Source organism: Cherax quadricarinatus, chromosome 85, assembly GCF_038502225.1.
Source record: "Cherax quadricarinatus isolate ZL_2023a chromosome 85, ASM3850222v1, whole genome shotgun sequence".
NCBI lineage: Eukaryota > Metazoa > Arthropoda > Malacostraca > Decapoda > Parastacidae > Cherax > Cherax quadricarinatus.
The window spans coordinates 14,867,483-14,889,543 of record NC_091376.1 but is presented as its reverse complement, the minus strand read 5'-3'; the positions used below and the strand labels follow the sequence as shown (position 1 = coordinate 14,889,543).

The 22,061-nt window shown below is 45.3% G+C and overlaps 1 protein-coding gene across 1 annotated transcript in view; it reads right to left on the bottom strand.

Annotated features, from left to right (window-relative positions):
• Positions 1–22,061, bottom strand: part of LOC128703135 (uro-adherence factor A) — a 248,816-nt gene that overhangs the window by 28,408 nt on the left and 198,347 nt on the right. Inside the window, exon 3 of the mRNA XM_053797688.2 lies at positions 3,617–5,514. Within this exon, the coding sequence (XP_053653663.2) occupies positions 3,617–5,514 (1,898 nt within the window). The remainder of the gene's footprint in view (positions 1–3,616; positions 5,515–22,061) is intronic.

Here is a 22,061-nt window from a genome sequence, read left to right as displayed (position 1 = left end):
CACTACCACTACTATCAACACCACCACTACTCTCACTACCACTAACCACCACTACTATCACCACCATTACTATCACTACCACTACTATCACCACCACCACTATTCTCATTACCACTAACCAACACTGCTATCATCACCATTACTATCACCACCACTACTATCACCATTACTATCACCACATAGTATTGTGACCAGTGGTATGTTGAGAAGTGTGACCAGTGGTATGTTGAGAGTGTGACACCAGCGGTATGTTGAGAAGTGTGACCAGTGGTATGTTGAGAAGTGTGACCAGTGGTACTTTGAGAAGTGTGACCAGTGGTATGTTGAGTGTGTGTCACCAGTGGTATGTTGAGAAGTGCGACACCAGCGGTATGTTGAGAAGTGTGACCAGCGGTATGTTGAGAAGTGTGACCAGTGGTATGTTGAGAAGTGTGTGACCAGTGGTATCTTGAGGAGTGTGACCAGTGGCATGTTGAGAAGTATGACCAGTGGTATGTTGAGAAGTGTGTGACCAGTGGTATGTTGAGAAGTGTGTGACCAGTGGTATGTTGAGAAGTGTGTGACCAGCGGTATGTTGAGAAGTGTGTGACCAGTGGCATGTTGAGAAGTATGACCAGTGGTATGTTGAGAAGTGTGTGACCAGTGGTATGTTGAGAAGTGTGTGACCAGCGGTATGTTGAGAAGTGTGTGACCAGTGGTATGTTGAGAAGTGTGTGACCAGCGGTATGTTGAGAAGTGTGTGACCAGTGGTATGTTGAGAAGTGTGTGACCAGCGGTATGTTGAGAAGTGTGTGACCAGTGGTATGTTGAGAAGTGTGTGACCAGTGGTATGTTGAGAAGTGTGTGACCAGCGGTATGTTGAGAAGTGTGTGACCAGTGGTATGTTGAGAAGTGTGTGACCAGCGGTATGTTGAGAAGTGTGTGACCAGTGGTATGTTGAGAAGTGTGTGACCAGTGGTATGTTGAGAAGTGTGTGACCAGTGGTATGTTGAGAAGTGTGTGACCAGTGGTATGTTGACAAGTGTGACCAGTGATATGTTGAGAAGTGTGTGACCAGTGATATGTTGACAAGTGTGACCAGTGGTATGTTGAGAAGTGTGTGACCAGTGGTATGTTGAGGAGTGTGACCAGTGGTATGTTCAGAAGTGTGACCAGTGGTATGTTGAGAAGTGTGACCAGTGGTATGTTGAGGAGTGTGACCAGTGGTATGTTGAGTGTGACCAGTGGTATGTTGAGAAGTGTGTGACCATAGGTATGTTGAGAAGTGTGTGACCAGTGGTATGTTGAGAAGTGTGTGACCAGAGGTATGTTGAGAAGTGTGTGACCAGAGGCATGTTGAGCAGTGTGACCAGCGGCATGCTGAGAAGTGTGACCAGCTGCATGTTTAGAAGTGTGACCGGCGGCATGTTTAGAAGTGTGACCAGCGGCATGCTGAGAACTGTGACCAGCGGCATGTTGAGAAGTGTGACCAGCGGCATGTTGAGCAGTGTGACCAGCGGCATGCTGAGAAGTGTGACCAGCGGCATGTTGAGAAGTGTGACCAGCGGCATGTTGAGCAGTGTGACCAGCGGCATGTTGAGCAGTGTGACCAGCGGCATGCTGAGAAGTGTGACCAGTGGTATGTTGAGGAGTGTGACCAGTGGTATGTTGAGAAGTGTGTGACCAGTGGTATGTTGAGAAGTGTGACCAGCGGCATGTTGAGCAGTGTGACCAGCGGCATGTTGAGAAGTGTGACCAGCGGCATGCTGAGAAGTGTGACCAGCGGCATGTTGAGAAGTGTGACCAGCGGCATGTTGAGCAGTGTGACCAGCGGCATGTTGAGCAGTGTGACCAGCAGCATGTTGAGCAGTGTGACCAGCGGCATGTTGAGCAGTGTGACCAGCGGCATGTTGAGAAGCGTGACCAGCGGCATGTTTAGAAGTGTGACCAGCGGCATGTTGAGCAGTGTGACCAGCGGCATGTTGAGAAGCGTGACCAGCGGCATGTTGAGAAGCGTGACCAGCGGCATGTTTAGAAGTGTGACCAGCGGCATGTTGAGAAGCGTGACCAGCGGCATGTTGAGAAGCGTGACCAGCGGCATGTTTAGAAGCGTGACCAGCGGCATGTTTAGAAGTGTGACCAGCGGCATGTTTAGAAGTGTGACCAGCGGCATGTTTAGAAGTGTGACCAGCGGCATGTTTAGAAGTGTGACCAGCGGCATGTTTAGAAGTGTGACCAGCGGCATGTTTAGAAGTGTGACCAGCGGCAGTCTGGTCTTTGGTGGAGTGGAAACGAGCGAGACAAATTCATTATAACTGACTGAACCTCTTCTATAAAGACTAGGGGACTGAACCCCCTCCATAATGGCTCAGGGACTGAACCCCCTCCATAGTGGCTCAGGGACTGAACCCCTTCTATAATGGCTCAGGGACTGAACCCTTTCCATAATGGCTCAGGGACTGAACCCCTGGGATTTATATCAAGAAGTGTAAGCAACAGAAGTCCAGAGGTCATACTGCAGCTTTATACATCATTAGTAAGGCCTCACCTAGATTATTACAGAATGGACATAAATTCGTTAGAAAACATTCAGCGTAGGATGACTAAATTAATACATAGCATTAGAAATCTTCCTTATGAAGAAAGATTGAAGACTCTTAAGTTACATTCACTTGTTAGACGAAGAATGAGGGGAGACCTGATCGAAGATAGGTATTAATAAAGGGGGTATTAATAAGGTCTTGAGGATGTCTCTCCAAGAGAGAACCCGCAGTAATGGATTTAAATTAGATAAGTTTAGATTTAGAAAGGACATAGGAAAGTATTGGTTTGGAAATAGGGTAGTTGATGAGTGGAACAGTCTACCTAGTTGGGTTATTGAGGCTAGGACTTTGGGTAGTTTCAAATTTAGGTTGGATAAGTACATGAGTGGGAGGGGTTGGATTTGAGCGGGACTTTCACATCAGAGCTTATTTCTTTGGTGGCATTGAAAACTGGGTTGGGCAAATGTTTTGTTAGTGGGATGAATTGTAAAGGACCTGCCTAGTATGGGCCAACAGGCCTGCTGCAGTGTTCCTCCTTTCTTATGTTCTTATGTTCTTATAACGGCTCAGGGACTGAGCCCCTTCTATCGACTCCTCAAGGCTATGGGACAGAACATGTTAAAATTACCTCGTCACATCCATTATATCATTAAAGGTGCCTCTGTATTCGACTGAATAATGCTACCAGGAGGCCTGGTCACAGACCGGGCCGCGGGGGCGTTGACCCCCGGAACTCTCTCCAGGTAAACTCCAGTTAATACTGTGTAGGCGGAAAGTTCGGGAATAATATACTACAGTGTTGTACATGTGTCTTAGTCATCGACTCCCAGGATTGTCAAATGTAAATGTAAATTCCCCAAATAATTTGGCTATATAGTTTTACCATTAAAAATATTTGTAGTATAATTGTGGTGGTAACAGAATATACGTGTTGATAATTTACATTTCACAATTTTAACCCACAAAATTCCTTAAAGCAGGATGCGTCTTATATAAGGTGTGTCTTATAGGGGGGAAAAAACCAGCATATACACAGCTGTGAAATGGAATATTAATTGATAGATGTCTTAGGTACAGTTTATAAGAGAACTTACCACTTGTATCAAATGTCTGAAGTGATCGTGCAGCAGGTACTGGATGTGGCCTCCTGGTGCGTCTGGGTGTTGAAGGTGATGCTGGCAGGGAGCCTCCAACTGCTGCAGATGAAGCATCACCGGTGGTAAACAGTGTCTTGTGGTCAACATTTTTATCCCCACTGTGATAAGATGTGCTCATTAACGAGTACTGTGAATCACTAGGCTTTGTATCCTTATTTCCACGTGAAAGCCGGCGCGCTGGGGATGGTGGCACTGCTGCAGTGCTATTTTTGTAAGATTTATTAAGAGAAGATGGCAGTGAACCCCTGAACCTACCATCTGTTTCACTGTGAGATGTGTCCAGTGAGTGCGGCTCAGATCCACTAAGTACACTAGATTTACGACAGCAGTTACTTGCACCACTTGGTAGGCTGCCGTTGCTTGCACCACCTGGTAGGCTGCCGTTGCTTGCACCACCTGGTAGGCTGCCGTTGCTTGCACCACCTGGTAGGCTGCCGCTGCTTGCACCACCTGGTTGACTGGCAGAACCATCTTCTGCAGCGTCGTTAAATTTATTATTTTCATTGCCTTGATCCGGTGAGACGAATGGATATATGGGTAATGGCCGCTCTAATGCGACGTTATCATGGTGATACTTGACGAGGTCACTCTTGGGAGGTACAGCAGGTTTATCATTGATATCTGACACTTCCTTCGGTGCAAGTTTCTCAATGACATCCGACACTTCCTTCGGTGCAAGTTTCTCACTGACATCTGACACTTCCTTCGGTGCAAGTTTCTCACTGACATCCGACACTTCCTTCGGTGCAAGTTTCTCACTGACATCCGACACTTCCTTCGGTGCAAGTTTCTCACTGACATCCGACACTTCCTTCGGTGCAAGTTTCTCACTGACATCCGACACTTCCTTCGGTGCAAGTTTCTCACTGACATCCGACACTTCCTTCAGTGGAGGTGATGGAGTTTGATGTTTCTCACTGACATCTGAAATTTCTTTCAGAAGAGATGGTGATACATCACTTTCATCTAGGGGACCACTAAGTGAAGGTGTGATGTATCCAGCTGGTGGATGATGGAGTGAAAGTGACGGTTGTTTCTCATCCATCTCTGCCACATTATGCAGAGATGGAGGAAATTTTTCATCACATGTAAGACAAAGTTCCTGAGAATTCTTATTTTGCATTTCACTGTCTATTATAGGGCCATTTTCTACAGGCTTCTCCCTGTCTGTTGGAAAAGAAATTTGAGAACAAGGAACACCTTCAGTAGCATTCCTAGCAGAATCATCAGTAGCATCCTTGGCAGCATCCTTGGCAGCATCCTTGGCAGCATCCTTGGGAGCATCCTTGGCAGCATCTTTGGCAGCATCCTTGGCAGCATCCTTGGCAGCATCCTTGCCAGCATCCTTGGCAGCATCCTTGGCAGCATCCTTGGCAGCATCCTCAGCAGCATCCTCACTTTTCTTCACTGAATCCTCCGTCTTGGGTTTCTTATGGGTTTTTAAAGCCTCCGTCATCTCAGCCCCATAATTCTCCTTGCTCTTCAAAGTATTGCTGTCCGAAGATAAAAGATTTCCACTATTCGTTGCTGGGATAATTACTGGAACTGGTACTTCCTTAATATCCTTTGTAGAGTAATTAACTGGAGATGGTGGAGGCTCCTTAACACTTTCCGAAGAAGTGTTGAGATTCTGAAGGAGCTGAGGATCTTTACTCCCCTGTGATGTCATACTTACCACTGGCGGAGGAAGGTTACCTTCATCCCTAACAACAGTGCCTTCATCAGTTAGTTTCTGAGCCACTTCATCACGGTGTTCATCAGGTGTGTTGCCTGAGTGTTGGTCATCATCTCTGCCATCACAGGTGTGCAGCACAGGCGCTGCCACCACAACAGTCCTGTTGATTGTAATGTATATTAGTTTTTGTTACAAATTAATCAATATTTCAGACCGCAAACAGTACCAGTAGAAATAAATTATATTACTTACCATAACTGATTATAATAAATTTATTTCACTTTTTGAAAAATGCAGTAGCAATCTAACAGTGTTTTTACACACACACACACACACACACACACACACACACACACACACACACACACACACACACACACACACAGAGAGAGAGGGAATGGAAGAAATATAGAAGGCAAAGGACCCAGGAGAATAAGGAGAGCAGTCGTAGAGCCAGAAACGAATATGCACAGATAAGGAGGGAGGCCCAACGACAATATGAAAACGACACAGCAGCGAAAGCCAAATCTGACCCGAAGCTGTTATACAGCCACATCAGGAGGAAAACAACAGTCAAGGACCAGGTAATCAGGCTAAGGAAGGAAGGAGGAGAGACAACAAGAAACGACCGTGAAGTATGTGAGGAACTCAACATGAGATTCAAAGAAGTGTTCACAGAGGAGACAGAAGGGGTTCCAGAAAGACGGAGAGGTGGGGTACACCACCAAGTGCTGGACACAGTACACACAACCGAGGAAGAAGTGAAGAAGCTTCTGAGTGAGCTAGATACCTCAAAGGCAATGGGGCCGGATAACATCTCTCCATGGGTCCTGAGAGAGGGAGCAGAGGCGCTATGTGTACCCCTAACAACAACATTCAATACATCTATCGAAACAGGCATAGAAGACAGCAAATGTAGTCCCAATTTTTAAAAAAGGAGACAGACATGAAACACTAAACTACAGACCAGTGTCACTGACATGAATAGTATAACAGGTTTATTTGTTTGGTAGTATGGTAGCGGGGTTCAAATGATATACTTCTTCTTCGGAGGCTTCTTACTTTATTGTTAAGTCGTGGTGGGTACACAGGCTTGTGTTGTGCCCATGGCCCGGGAAGGGCCATCCCACGAGAGAGAGCTACTAGCACTTGTGACTTGCTGCTACGCCGCTGTGTGAGTGAGAGCGAGGCATGGGCAGACAGGCTGGTGTGCCTACCGAGAGGCCTGGCTACAGAGGGCAACACTGAAGTGGCGCGAAATATGAACTAAGCTGACAGCATGGGCTGTCTGTGCAGACAGTACAGGCTGTCTACATACGCTCGGCCACCTACCGCGCGTCGTCCCGACGTGACAATACTGGTGGTAAAAGGAACTCGGTCTCTCTCTCGTAGGAACAGGGCACAGAACACAAAATAAAAACATATATATACATATGGACATGGAAAAAAAAACTTCCTACAGGGAGGGAAGAAAAAAACATGTGGGGTGTGCTGAACATCATGGTCACAGGCAGTGAGCGTCGAAGGGCATCACTGCACGCCTTCCTGCGTCTGGACAGATACTGCAACACGGGGGACATCGCTGCGGCTGAGCTGTGATGTAACAGGGTACGGTCTCCTCTGGAATGGTGAAGCAGTCATCGTAGGAGTCGCTGCAGGTTTTCACTCAACCTGGGGCACGACATGCTGGTGCCCTCGAGTGAGGCGTCGACAAAACTCGGCAACTGGGCAGGACTTCTGGCAAGTGACTCAGGAGGACACTTCTCGACTGGTACTGTCGCTGGGCTGTCACTGCCGGCGAGCGTGGAGCGAGTTGTGGAGCGAGTCGTGGCAGAGACGACTGGGCGAAACATGTGGGAGTCATAACATCATACACCAGACTGCAGTGAAAGAGCTAGCAGTCAAAGTGACATCATCTTTGTGCAGGCTGCTCACTGAAGCTTGTGACAACACGAGGCTGACACAGCGCCTGCCGACAGTGGCTAACTGCGGCTTGGTGAGTATCATTCTCTCGGCAGTTGGAGTTATAGCAGAGGTTAGTCTAAGCGTCCCCAGACTTGTTTCTCTACATATAACTGCACTCTGAAGGTCTGGAGGTGAAGTGAAACAAGTCTCGATGGGAATCGTAGCAGGTACGATTCTGCAGAACATCACGAGCGACGAGCATAAAAGCTTTCTGTACAAGAGGGCTCGGTCACTCGGGGCTGTCTTGTGGTCACATCGGGTGACTTAGCCCAGTGGTGCTACTCAGGTCTGGCTCAGACCTCACTGGACACACAGAAACTTTAAACACACCCGCGGTACATGCGGTACAACATGGCTTAAACTAGCAAATGATGCTTTTCTGTGCATAAAACTGACACTAAGACATACTAAAATGTGAGAACACTGACTGAGAGGAATTAACACACGACATATCTTCTCTTAGTCTTCTCGACAATACTAAAATAATTACTGAACACTCGATGGTGACATCATGTGATGTCAGGCGTGATGACGTCAGCAGCACTGTGACGTCAGCAGACATCTCGAGGTGACGTCAGGCAGACATCGTGAGGTGACGTCAGCAGACATCGTGACGTCATGAAGTCGGCCAGCATCATGGGTGACGTCGATGTGATGCGGGCAGCAGACCACAGCATGAGGCCTGGGACATCTGGTAACTCACATGGCTGGTAGATCTACGTGACATCGCCCACACCCAACGTGGCGTCGTGATCCACATGGTGTCGTGATCTACGTGGCATGCTGACCCACGTAGCTTCGAGTGGCCTCGGGCACTCGGATACACAGCTCTGGCAATGAATTCACATGGAAAACAGCAGAAAACACAGCAGAGGGAGTGGGCAGTGGTGAGTGGTGTATGGTAGTGTGGTGGCGAGGAGCGTGGGTGAGTGTATGGTGAGGGAGCATCTGGCCATTCCTCCTCCTCCCACCCACAAACACAGGGAAACACACTGAATGCAGAAATCACCACGAAACTCACCTTTGGCTTGCTGAAACAGCTGTGCTGAGCTGAACAACAACAGCAACATACAAGTGACGCTGAGCACGTGGCTTGAGAAACAGCATGGGATGCTGTAGCGTGGGGTCACTTACAATTCTCGGAGAATTTCGGCTGGATCCTGCTTGTACCTGTGTCTGGATGCTCAAACGTGCAGACACGACATCAGGATAACTCGGTGAGAGACGGATGCTTCTTGTATAGGGTGATGAAGTGAAGATGACTTCATACCTCTCCTTCCTCTCTCCTGGCAAACAACTGCTGCGACCACCTCTGCTACCAATGTTTAATGGGATTATTTGTTTGGTAGTATGGTAGCGGGGTGTAAATGATACGTGTCTTCTTCGGAGGCTTCTTAGTTTATTGTTAAGTAGTGGTGGGTACACAGGCTTGTGTGTTTGTGCCCATGGCCCGGGAGGGCCATCCCACGAGAGAGGACACTTCTTGACTGAGTGAAGAGTGGTGCCAGAGTGAGAGCGAGGCATGGGCAGACAGGCTGGCGTGCCTACCGAGAGGCCTGGCTACAGAGGGCAACACTGAAGTGGCGCGAAATATGAACTAAGCTGACAGACAGCATGGGCTGTCTGTGCAGACAGTACAGGCTGTCTACAATAGTGTGCAAAGTCATGGAGAAGATTATCAGGAGAAGAGTGGTGGAACACCTAGAAAGGAATGATCTCATCAACAGCAGCCAACATGGTTTCAGGGATGGGAAATCCTGTGTCACAAACCTACTGGAGTTCTATGACATGGTGACAGCAGTAAGACAAGAGAGAGAGGGGTGGGTGGATTGCATTTTCTTGGACTGCAAGAAGGCGTTTGACACAGTTCCACACAAGAGATTAGTGCAAAAACTGGAGGACCAAGCAGGGATAACAGGGAAGGCACTACAATGGATCAGGAAATACTTGTCAGGAAGACAGCAACGAGTCATGGTACGTGGCGAGGTGTCAGAGTGGGCACCTGTGACCAGCGGGGTCCCGCAGGGGTCAGTCCTAGGACCAGTGCTATTTCTGGTATTTGTGAACGACATGACGGAAGGAATAGACTCCGAAGTGTCCTTGTTTGCAGATGACGTGAAGGTGATGAGAAGAATTCATTCGCTCGAAGACCAGGCAGAACTACAAAGGGATCTAGACAGGCTGCAGAACTGGTCCAGCAATTGGCTTCTGGAGTTCAACCCCACCAAGTGCGAAGTCATGAAGATTGGGGAAGGGCAAAGAAGACCGCAGACGGAGTACAGTCTAGGGGGCCAGAGATTACAAACCTCACTCAAGGAAAAAGATCTTAGGGTGAGTATAACACCAGGCACATCTCCTGAAGCGCACATCAACCAAATAACTGCTGCAGCATATGGGCGCCTTGCAAACCTCAGAACAGCATTCCGACATCTTAATAAGGAATCGTTCAGGACCCTGTACACCGTATACGTTAGGCTCATATTGGAGTATGCGGCACCAGTTTGGAACCCACACCTAGCCAAGCACGTAAAGAAACTAGAGAAAGTGCAAAGGTTTGCAACAAGACTAGTCCCAGAGCTAAGAGGTATGTCCTACGAGGAGAGGTTAAGGGAAATCGACCTGACGACACTGGAGGACAGGAGAGATAGGGGGGACATGATAACGACATACAAAATACTGAGAGGAATTGACAAGGTGGAGAAAGACAGGATGTTCCAGAGATGGGACACAGCAACAAGGGGACACAGTTGGAAGTTGAAGACACAGATGAATCACAGGGATGTTAGGAAGTATTTCTTCAGTCACAGAGTAGTCAGGAAGTGGAATAGTTTGGGAAGCGATGTAGTGGAGGCACGATCCATACATAGCTTTAAGCAGAGGTATGATAAAGCTCACGGTTCAGGGAGAGTGACCTAGTAGCGACCAGTGAAGATGCGGGGCCAGGAGCTAGGACTCGACCCCTGAAACCTGAACTAGGTGAGTGCAACTAGGTGAGTACACACACACACACACACACACACACATATACATATATATATATATATATATATATATATATATATATATATATATATATATATATATATATGTAGGTAGTAGGTTGGTAGACAGCAACCGCCCAGGGAGGTACTACCGTCCTGCCAAGTGAGTGTAAAACGAAAGCCTGTAATCGTTTTACATGATGGTAGGATTGCTGGTGTCTTTTGTCTGTCTCATAAATATGCAAGATTACAGGTAAGTCTTACTACTTCTACTTACACTTAGGTCACACTACACATACATGTACAAGCATATATATACATACCCCTCTGGGTTTTCTTCTATTTTCTTTCTAATTCTTGTTCTTGTTTATTTCCTCTTATCTCCATGGGGAAGTGGAACAGAATTCTTCCTCCGTAAGCCATGCGTGTTGTAAGAGGCGACTAAAATGCCGGGAGCAAGGGGCTAGTAACCCCTTCTCCTGTATATATTACTAAATTTAAAAGGAGAAACTTCAGTTTTTTCTTTTGGGCCACCCTGCCTCAGTGGGATACGGCTGGTACGTTGAAAGAAGAAGTATATATATATATAAATATATATATATATATATATATATATATATATATATATATAATGTATATATATATGTATATATATATATATATATAATGTCGTACCGAATAGGTAAAATTGTTCAATTAGCAAAAACTCACTTAAAATTAAGTCCTTTCTAACATTTTCTCTTATAAGTCTTCTTGAATCTAGTACAGAAAAGTTTAGCAGCAGCAGTGAGAAACACCTTTAACATATTTTTCAAGTAAGAAGGATGGATGTGAGAGGGACGTGACGTCTCTTACATAAAGGCGATATCTACAAAGTATAGACGTGTGAAGAGAACACTAGAAGGTGTCCGTCTCTAGCACTCAACGTGTTTGTGGTCCTTGTAACAAGTCACAACAAGATCAGGTCTAGTTATCCCTGGACTTGAGTGTAACATTATAGAATTTTGGGATTACGACTCAGTGATAATAATCCAACCAAATATAATTTGAGATTTTGTACACAAAATATGTGTAGGAGGATAATAAATATTACATAGTTTAAGATACAATTTCCTTCATATCTCTTGTAGTACAATATTGACTTGTACTAACAGTGCTGAGGCCACTTTTGTACAGTACAAATCGTGAGTACTTTACTGTGATCAAGTACACTGTTGATTACGGATAATACAAATACAGTGGATCCCCGCTTAACGATCACCTCCAAATGCGACCAATTATGTAAGTGTATTTATGTAAGTGCGTTTGTACGTGTATGTTTGGGGGTCTGAAATGGACTAATCTACTTCACAATATTCCTTATGGGAAAAAATTCGGTCAGTACTGGCACCTGAACATACTTCTGGAATTAAAAAAGTTCGTTAACCGGGGGTCCACTGTATATACAAGTGTATGAATGTATATGTGTGTTTAAAGTGCTTGTAACGTCTCAGACTTGACTCGAAATACACTTAAATACTGACTCATAATAGGTACTTAATGTATCTTCTAGATTATCAAGACAGTCACAACAGCTTGCTTGTACAAAATGATGAAATATTTGTCAAACAGTAATAATGTACCAAGCAGTAGCACATCAAGAACCAGTTCAACTCCGGCATCAAGAACCCCCTCAGCTCCGGCATCAAGAACCCCTCACCTCGGGCATCAAGAACCCCTCAGCTCCGGCTTCAAGAACCCACTCAGCTCCGGCATCAAGAACCCCTCAGCTCCGGCATCAAGAACCCCTCAGCTCCGGCATTAAGAACCCCTCAGTTCCGGCATCAAGAACCCCTCAGCTCCGGCATCAAGAACCCACTCAGCTCCGGCATCAAGAACCCCTCAGCTCCGGTATCAAGAACCCCTCAGCTCCGGCATCAAGAACCCCTCAGTTTCGGTATCAAGAATCCCTCAGTTCCGGCATCAAGAACCCCTCAGCTCCGACATCAAGAACCCCTCAGCTCCGGAATCAAGAACCCCTCAGCTCCGGCATTAAGAACCCCTCAGTTCCGGCATCAAGAACCCCTCAGCTCCGGCATCAAGAACCCCTCAGCTCCGGCATCAAGAACCCCTCAGCTCCGGCATCAAGAATCCCTCAGCTATGGCATCAAAAACCCCTCAGTTCCGGCATCAAGAACCCCTCAGCTCCGGCATCAAGAACCCACTCAGCTCCGGCATCAAGAACCCCTCAGCTCCGGCATCAGGAACCCCTCAGCTCCGGCATCAAGAACCCCTCAGCTCCTCCATTAAGAACCCCTCAGCTCCGGCATCAAGAACCCACTCAGTTCCGGCATCAAGAACCCCTCAGCTATGGCATCAAGAACCCCTCAGCTCCGGCATTAAGAACCCCTCAGTTCCGGCATCAAGAACCCCTCAGCTCCGGCATCAAGAACCCCTCAGCTTCGGCATCAAGAACCCCTCAGCTCCGTCATCAAGAACCTCTCAGTTCCGGCATCAAGAACCCCTCAGCTCCGGCATCAAGAACCCCTCAGCTCCTGCATCAAGAACCCCTCAGCAACGGTATCAAGAACCCCACAGCTACGGTATCAAGAACCCTTCAGCTACAGTATCAAGAACCCCTCAGCTACGGTATCAAGAACCCCTCTGCTACGGTATCAAGAACCCCTCAGCGGCATCATGAACCCCTCAGCTCCTCCATAAAGAACCCCTCAACTCCGGCATCAAGAACCCCCTCAACTCCGGCATCAAGAACCCCTCAGCTCCTCCATTAAGAGCCTCTCAGTTCCGGCATCAAGAACCCTTCAGCTCCGGCATCAAGAACCTCTCAGCTTCTCCATTAAGAGCCTCTCAGCTCCGGCATCAAGAACCCCTCAGTTCCGGTATCAAGAACCCCTCAGTTCCGGCATCAAGAACCCCTCAGATACGGTATCAAGAACCCCACAGCTACGGTACCAAGAACCCCTCAACTACGGTATCAAGAACCCCTCAGCACTCGCATTAGAGGACCTCCCTTGACGGTATTATTATCTATACATCACCTTACTACCTTACCTTACTACCTTACCTTACTACCTCACCTTACTACCTCACCTCACTACCTTACCTTACTACCTTACCTTACTACCTTACCTTACTCACCCCTCCACCTTACTCCACCTTACTACCTCCACCCTTACTACCTCCCCACCTTACTACCTTACCTCCCACCTACCCCACCTTCACCTTACCTACCCCTCTTACTACCCCTCACCTTACTACCTCACCTACTCCCCACCTCACCTTACTACCCCACCTTACCCCTACCTTACTACCTCCCCATCCTTACCTAATCCCACCTTACTACCTCCCACCTTACTCACCTCACCTTACCCCTACCCTCACCTTACTACCTTACCTTACCTACTACTTACCACCCCACCTTACTACCTCACCCTTACCACCCACCTTACTACCTTACTCCTTACTACTCATCTTACTACTACCTTACCTTACCTACACCTTACTTACTTACCACCATCCTTACTACCCATACTCCATTACCTTACCTTACCCCATTCTACCTTACTTACCTCATCCTACCACCCCACCTACCTACCCCCTACCTTACCTACACCTTACCTTACCTACCCCACCTTACCTACCTTCCACCTCACCTACCTTCACCTTACTACCTACCTTACCCTTACCACCACTACCTCACCTTACACCTCATCCTTACTATCCCCACCTTACTACCTCACCTTACTACCTCACCTACCTTTACCTCACCTTACTACCTCCATCTTACCACCTACCCACCTTACCTACCTTCTACCTACCACCCCTACTACCTCCACCTACCTTACCCTCTACCTTATTCCACTACACTCCTTACCTTACTCACCTTACCACCTCACCTTACTACCTTTACCTACCCCTTATCCACCCTACTCACCCTTCCACCTCACTTATCCAATTCCTTCACCCACCCCACCTACCTTCCCACCCTTACTACCCTCCATCTTTACCTACTCATCCTACCTACCCCATACCTTACCTACCCTCAACCTTACCTACCCCTACCTCACCTTCCACCCCACCTACTAACCTTACCTACCTCACCCTTACTACCTCACCTACCTTACCTACCTTACCTTCACCTACCCAATCTACCTCCACCCATTACCTTCACCTACCTACTCCACCTTACCTACCTTACCACCTTACTACCACCCCACCTTACCTACTTCACTTACCTACCACCTACCTTACTCCACCCACTACCCCTACCTCACCTTACTTACCCATCACCTACTTACCTTCCTTACTACCCTACCTTCACCTTACTCCATCTTACCTACCTCATCCTTACCTACCTCCACCCCTTACCTTACCTACCTTACTACTCACTCCACCTACTCACCTACCTTACCACCTTACCTACCCCATCCTTACTATCTTACCCCACCTTACCACCTCCCACCCTTACTACCCTCACCTTACTCACCTTACCTACCTCACTTACTACCTTATCCTTACTACCTTACCTTACCTCCCACCTTACCTTACTACCATTACCTTACACCCTAATCCTTACCTACTCCAATACTTACCTACCTACCTTACCTACCTACTACCATTCACCTACCTCACCTTACTACCTCACCTTACTACCTTACCTTACTACCTTACCTTACTACCTTACCTTACTACCTTACCTTACTACCTCACCTTACTACCTTACCTTACTACCTCACCTTACTACCTCACCTTACTACCTCACCTTACTACCTCACCTTACTACCTCACCTTACTACCTCACCTTACTACCTCACCTTACTACCTCACCTTACTACCTTACCTTACTACCTCACCTTACTACCTCACCTTACTACCTCACCTTACTACCTCACCTTACTACCTCACCTTACTACCTTACCTTACTACCTCACCTTACTACCTTACCTTACTACCTTACCTTACTACCTCACCTTACTACCTTACCTTACTACCTCACCTTACTACCTCACCTTACTACCTTACCTTACTACCTCACCTTACTACCTCACCTTACTACCTTACCTTACTACCTTACCTTACTACCTTACCTTACTACCTTACCTTACTACCTCACCTTACTACCTCACCTTACTACCTTACCTTACTACCTCACCTTACTACCTCACCTTACTACCTCACATTACTACGTCACCTTACTACCTTACCTTACTACCTTACCTTACTACCTCACCTTACTACCTCACCTTACTACCTCACCTTACTACCTCCCCTTACTACCTCACCTTACTACCTCACCTTACTACCTCACCTTACTACCTTACCTTACTACCTTACCTTACTCCCTTACCTTACTACCTCACCTTACTACCTCACCTTACTACCTCACCTTACTACCTCACCTTACTACCTCACCACATTCTTCGCATCGCTATTGGGCCGTGCGGACGTGCTGCGCAGTAGCTCCTGATTGAGTTGGCATTTGCGCAGTGTTGACGTGTACTTGGCTCTGTGAAGACCTGTTTGCGCGCTCTCTAGAATTGAAGCAAGATGCCCTCCATCGAGCAACTTTACCAACAGCTTAAGGAAGAATTGAGGTTGGCGAATTTGGAAATTAGGCGATTGACCGAGGAAAACAAGAGGATTCGTAGTCCTCCTGTTTTGAGTCCTCAGGTCAAGAAGGGAAACTGGTCAGTGGCTGGACAGCAGGGAAAGAAGTTGACGATTAAGAAGACGAATGGAAAGGTAGAAACGATGAAGAAGAAAGAGACTGCCGTGGAAACTGTTGTGGAAACATCCAATACATTCTCAGTGCTACCCGACGAATGTGAGTTGACTACTGGGAACGACACGACGAAAGACATTAAGGAAGGTAAGAATATTGTTGTTGTTGGGGATAGCCAAGTTAGGTATATGGATAGGGCGTTCTGCTTGAAGGACAGGAGTAGGAGACAGAGAGTTTGCTTTCCTGGGGCTGGGATGGAGGATATTGTTAGCCGTCTGGATGACATCATGAGAGGTAATGGGAGCAATCCTATTATCTGTCTCAGTGCTGGAGGCAACGATGTTGGCAGACGTAGGAGTGAGGACCTGATTAGCAGGTATAGGTCAGCAATAGAAATAATTAGAAGTAAGGGTGGGAACCCTCTCATATGTGGTATTTTGCCAAGGAGGGGAGTTGGAAGTGAATGGTTGTCCAGGGCAATTGGTGTCAATTGCTGGCTGGACAAATACTGTAAGGAAAATGCGGTAACATTCATTGACAACTGGGACCTCTTCTATGGCAGAGATGACATGTATGCTAGGGATGGGGTTCACTTATCTAGGTGTGGGGTGGGAGCACTGGCAACTGCAGTGGAGGGAGCAGTTAGGACTTTAAACTAGGAATAGTTAGTGGTATGGGTTTTGGCAGGAAAACAGTGAAGTCCCAGTGTAGTAATATTACGAGTTCTAGGGAAACTAGTAATAATAAGAACGAGATAGATATTGAAAAGCCAGGGACCTTGGGTGATAAGGACAGTAATAGGTTTAGTAGGAAAATAGAAATGAGCAGGAAGGGTAAAGAGAAAGGAGAGTCTTTCAATGTTTATTATGCTAATTGCCGTAGTGCTAGGAATAAGATGGACGAGTTGAGATTAGTTGCTAATGTAGGTAACATTGATGTATTTGCCTTAACTGAGACGTGGTTTAATTCAAAAAGTCGGGACATGCCTGCGGAATGTCATATTCAGGGTTTTAAATTGTTCCAAGAAGATAGAAGTATTGGGAGGGGGGGGTGGGGTGGCATTGTATGTCCGAGATCGCTTGAACTGTTGCATAAAAACGGGTATTAAGTCTGAAGTAACACATACAGAGTCTGTTTGGATAGAATTTTCAGAGGGGCATGAAAAACTGATTTTAGGAGTGATATACCGTCCCCCTAACTTAGATAGGGACCAAGGGAAACTACTATGGGAGGAAATTGTTAAGGCCACAAGGCACGATAATGTAGTAATTCTAGGAGACTTTAACTTTAGTCATGTTGATTGGAATTTCTTGACTGGGAATTTAGAATCGTACGACTTCTTAGAAGTATTTCAGGATTGTTTTTTGAAGCAGTTTGTGACAGAACCTACAAGGGGAAATAACCTGCTTGACTTAGTTATGGCAAACAATGAATCCCTTGTTAATAATTTAGAAATTTCAGAGGAACTGGGTGCTAGCGACCACAAGTCAATTACATTTAGCATTGAATGGAAGTACGATAGTAGCGATAACTCAGTAACAGTCCCAGATTTTCGCTTAGCAGATTACGATGGGCTTAGAGAACACTTATCATCTGTTGACTGGGGTAACGAAGAGAGCTATCAATATGACAGTTTTCTGAACACTATACATGCTGCTCAAAGAGCGTTTATCCCATATAAAGAAATTAGATCAAATAGAAATGACCCAAAATGGATGAATAATAGGCTCAAATATCTACTAGGGCATAAGAAAGGAATTTATAGGCGTATCAAAAGAGGTGAGGGTCATCTTATGAATCAGTATATTGACATTAAGAGGGACATTAAAAAGGGGATAAGAAAAGCTAAAAGGGACTATGAAATTAAAGTTGCTAGGGATTCTAAAACTAACCCAAAAAGTTTTTTCCAGGTCTATAGAACAAAAGTTAGAGATAAGATAGGTCCCCTTAAAAATAACTATGGGCACCTTACTGACAATGAGAATGAAATGTGCTTGATTTTAAATAATTATTTTCTCTCAGTTTTTACACAGGAAGACACTAACAATATTCCAGTAATTAATTTTTACAGTGGGCTAGAAGAAGATAAATTATGTAACATCACAGTCACTAGTGAGATGGTTGTGAGGCAGATAGACAGACTGAAGCAAAATAAGTCGCCGGGTCCTGATGAGGTTTTTTCAAGGGTTCTTAAGGAATGCAAAATGGAACTCTGTAAACCATTAACTAATATTTTTAATTTATCTCTTCAAACAGGTGTAGTGTTTGATATGTGGAAGATGGCTAATGTAACTCCTATTTTTAAAACAGGGGACAAGTCGTTACCGTCAAATTACCGTCCAATAAGCCTGACCTCAATTGTAGGCAAATTACTAGAGTCAATTATAGCTGAGATTATAAGAAGCCATCTCGATAAGCATAGCTTGATTAATGATACTCAGCATGGATTCACAAGAGGCCGGTCTTGTCTAACTAATTTATTAACTTTCTTCAGTAAAGCTTTTGAGGCTGTTGACCACAATAAAGAATTTGATATTATTTACTTAGATTTTAGTAAGGCTTTTGATAGAGTTCCGCACCATAGACTGTTAAAGAAAGTGGCAGCTCATGGCATTGGGGGAAAAGTGCTCTCGTGGATCGAGTCATGGCTCACTGACAGGAAGCAGAGAGTGTCCATAAATGGGGTTAAATCCGAGTGGGGATCTGTAACAAGTGGCGTTCCACAGGGATCAGTCTTGGGCCCGTTGTTATTTATAATATATATCAATGATCTTGATGAGGGAATTACTAGTGATATGAGCAAATTCGCCGATGACACAAAGATAGGTAGGATAATTGATTCAAACGTAGATGTTAGGGAACTTCAGGAGGATTTAAACAAACTCTATTCTTGGTCAGAAAAGTGGCAGATGCAGTTCAATGTAGATAAATGCAAGGTTCTGAAGCTTGGGAGTGCCCATAACCCTAGTACTTATAAATTAAATGATGTAGAACTTAGCCATACAGATTACGAAAAGGACTTGGGGGTTATGGTGAGCAGCAACCTTAAACCAAGACAGCAATGCCTAAGCGTACGTAATAAGGCAAATAGATTACTGGGATTTATATCAAGAAGTGTAAGCAACAGAAGTCCAGAGGTCATACTGCAGCTTTATACATCATTAGTAAGGCCTCACCTTGATTATGCAGCTCAGTTCTGGTCTCCGTATTACAAAATGGACATAAATTCGTTAGAAAACATTCAGCGTAGGATGACTAAATTAATACATAGCATCAGAAATCTTCCTTATGAAGAAAGATTGAAGACTCTTAAGTTACATTCACTTGTTAGACGAAGAATGAGAGGAGACCTGATCGAAGTGTATAAGTGGAAGATAGGTATTAATAAAGGGGATATTAATAAGGTCTTGAGGATGTCTCTCCAAGAGAGAACCCGCAGTAATGGATTTAAATTAGATAAGTTTAGATTTAGAAAGGACATCGGAAAGTATTGGTTTGGAAATAGGGTAGTTGATGAGTGGAACAGTCTACCTAGTTGGGTTATTGAGGCTGGGACTTTGGGTAGTTTCAAATCTAGGTTGGATAAGTACATGAGTGGGATGGGTTGGATTTGAGTGGGACTTTCACATCAGAGCTTATTTCTTGGGTGGCATTGAAAATTGGGTAGGGCAAATGTTTTGTTAGTGGGATGAATTGTAAAGGACCTGCCTAGTATGGGCCAGCAGGCCTCCTGCAGTGTTCCTCCTTTCTTATGTTCTTATGTTTATGTACTATCTCACCTTACTACCTTACCTTACTACCTCACCTTACTACCTTATCTTACTACCTTACCTTACTACCTCACCTTACTACCTTACCTTACTACCTCACCTTACCACCTTACCTTACTACCTTATCTTACTACCTCACCTTACTACCTTACCTTACTACCTTACCTTACTACCTTACCTTACTACCTCACCTTACTGCCTTACCTTAATACCTCAACTTACTACCTCACCTTACTACCTTACCTTACTACCTTACCTTACTACTTTACCTGACTACCTCACCTTACTACCTTACCTTACTACCTCACCTTAGTACCTCACCTTACTGCCTTACCTTAATACCTCACCTTACTACCTCACCTTACTACCTTACCTTACTACCTTACCTTACTACCTCACCTTACTACCTTACCTTACTACCTCACCTTACTACCTTACCTTACTACCTCACCTTACTACCTTACCTTACTACCTCACCTTACTACCTCACCTTACTACCTTACCTTACTACCTTACCTTACTACCTTACCTTACTACCTCACCTTACTACCTTACCTTAGTACCTTACCTTAGTACCTCACCTTACTACCTTACCTTACTACCTTATCTTACTACCTTACCTTACTACCTCACCTTACTACCTTACCTTACTACCTTACCTTACTACCTCACCTTACTACCTCACCTTACTACCTTACCTTACTACCTTAATTTACTACCTTACCTTACTACCTCACCTTACTATCTCACCTTACTACCTTACTACCTCACCTTACTACCTTACCTTTCTACCTTACCTTACTACCTTACCACCTCACCTTACTACCTCACCTTACTACCTCACCTTACTACCTTACCTTACTACCTTACCTTACTACCTTACCTTACTACCTTACCTTACTACCTTACCTTACTACCTTACCTTACTACCTTATCTTACTACCTCACCTTACAACCTTACCTTACTACCTCACCTTACTACCTTACCTTACTACCTTACCTTACTACCTCACCTTACTAACTTACCTTACTACCTTACCTTACTACCTCACCTTATTACCTCACCTTACTACCTTACCTTACTACCTCACCTCACTACCTTACCTTACTACCTCACCTTACTACCTTACCTTACTACCTCACCTTACTACCTCACCTTACTACCTCACCTTACTACCTCACCTTACTACCTCACCTTACTACCTCACCTTACTACCTCACCTTACTACCTTACCTTAATACCTTACCTTACTACCTTACCTTACTACCTCACCTTACTACCTTACCTTACTACCTCACCTTACTACCTCACCTTACTACCTCATCTTACTACCCTACCTTATTACCTTACCTTACTACCTCACCTTACTACGTTACCTTAATACCTCACATTACTACCTCACCTTACTACCTCACCTTACTACTTTACCTTATTACCTTACCTTACTACCTCACCTTAATACCTCACATTAATACCTCTACCTCACATTAATACCTCACGTTAATAACTCACATTAATACCTCACATTAATACCTCACGTTAATACCTCACGTTAATACCTCACGTTAATACGTCACATTAATACCTCACATTAATACCTCACATTAATACCTCACATTAATACCTCACGTTAATAACTCACCTTCGCTTCTTGTATAAATTTAGTTACTCATCTGAACTACCAGGACTGCTTGAAGGTCTTTCAATTGTACAAGGAACGTAGGCGAGGATGGACACTTATAATTTACACCGGGAAAATTCTTGAGGAACTCGTCCTGAATATGCGCACCGAAATTGTTCCCTGAGAACGCTGGACACACGTAGTAAAAACTTCCGGTGCAAAGCTGGTTTGAAATGAGCAGACCGAGTGATACCTCAATAAGTGTAACGGCACCTAGACTCTACACCCATCTCATACGTAAGGGAAATCACCAACAGACTCTTGACTGACTTCAAGAGAACTCAAGTCAGTTCATGATCAGCCGGGCTGTTGTGCTTACACTGGTCTTGATGCTGCTAGCATCAACAATTTAGTCGTTCAGGTTATCCACTAGGACTGGTCTGGGACCGGTTCATGGGGGATCAATGACCCCCTGAAACCGTCTACTGGTATCCCCGGTATCACCAACATGGACGCTAGTCCGGGATACTCTATAAGAAAGCCTACGATTACCCAAAAGCTGTGTGACCCACACGAAATTACCCATCCCACCAGAATACAATGAGTGAACAACCTACAGTGACGTATAGTGACACTAACTGTCACCA